General features: G+C 39.1%; 1 protein-coding gene across 1 annotated transcript; it reads right to left on the bottom strand.

The window, feature by feature from the left end:
- Window positions 1–945, bottom strand: LOC138420608 (olfactory receptor 51A4). The gene has a single exon (XM_069553916.1). The coding sequence runs from the start codon at window positions 943–945 to the stop codon at window positions 1–3; it is 945 nt and encodes a 314-aa protein (XP_069410017.1).
- Between the last annotated feature and the right edge of the window lie 348 nt (window positions 946–1,293).

Here is a 1,293-nt window from a genome sequence, read left to right as displayed (position 1 = left end):
TTAATATATTTGTTTCTGACATAATTTTGCTACAACTTTTACTCTAATCTGCCTGGTTTTCACACAGTACACAATGGGATTCATCAGTGGAGGCACAAGTAAAAGAATATTCGCCATAAGGACATTGAAGAGGGGAGAGACATGCTGGACAAAACGATGAACAATGGCAAGGTTGATGATGGGCAGATAGAAGATGATCACTGCACAGATGTGTGAAACACAAGTGTTGAGGGCCTTGAGCTGTTCCTTTTGGGATGCAATTCCAAGCACAGTCTTGAGGATTAGGATGTAAGACACAGCAATGAGCATAAAGTCTACCATAAGGCAGAGTGCTCCAAAAAAGCCATAAATGACATCAATCTGGTTGTCAGAGCAGGCCAGCTTCATGACATCCTGGTGGAGACAGTAGGAATGTGACAGTTGGCGTTTCTCACAATATTTCAACATTCTCAAAGTGAAGGGAAAGGGAAGAACCAGGAGGAAGCTCTTGAAAAAGCATACAATTCCAATTTGGGCTACTCTGAGAGTTGTAAGAATGGAGCTGTATCTCAGAGGGTTGTGGATGGCTAGGAAGCGATTGAATGACATGATCAGGAGCACTGAGGATTCCAGCGCTGTGAATCCATGGATGAAGAATTGCTGAGCAAAGCAGGCATTTGCAGAGATTTCAGAAGCTTTAAATAAGAAGATCCTCAACATAGTGGGAAGAGAGGAAAAGGATAGGCCCATGTCAGACAAAGTCAATATGGAAAGGAAATAGTACATGGGCTCATGCAAGGATGGTTCTGTCTTAATGATGAAAAGGATGGTGCAGTTTCCCAGAAGAGCAATAAGATACATGCTGGATATTGGAATAGAGATCCAGATATGTGCATATTCCAGCCCCGGCATCCCAACCAAGATGAAGGTGGTGACTTCAGCATGTGATATGTTGATAATGGACATGATGAATTTAGAGGGCTCTGCAATGATACATAGAGTCTTGAGTCAAAAAAAAAAAAGAATATCTGGAAATTTAGTTGAAAAAACACAACTCTTAAGTTCTGACTATTTAGCTATCTTTTGATAGAACAAAGCATTTATGTGACTATCATATTGTGAGAAGCAGTGTCCACTTTAGAATAGAATCTACCTGTATCACAGATTAACAAAATTACTTCTGGGCAAGTTTTTCCTAAATAGAGAAACTAGAAATATATTTTGCATTCATATGAAAACTTGGTTTCTTTTTTTCATGTGAAATATTAGTAAACCTTAGTCAATTAATCTAGAAGCCTCTACAATTTCTTTCTT

This window comes from Ovis canadensis, chromosome 15 (assembly GCF_042477335.2).
Source record: "Ovis canadensis isolate MfBH-ARS-UI-01 breed Bighorn chromosome 15, ARS-UI_OviCan_v2, whole genome shotgun sequence".
Classification (NCBI taxonomy): Eukaryota; Metazoa; Chordata; class Mammalia; order Artiodactyla; family Bovidae; genus Ovis; species Ovis canadensis.
Note: the sequence above shows the minus strand (reverse complement) of the source record. Positions and strands in the feature narration are given on the sequence as shown.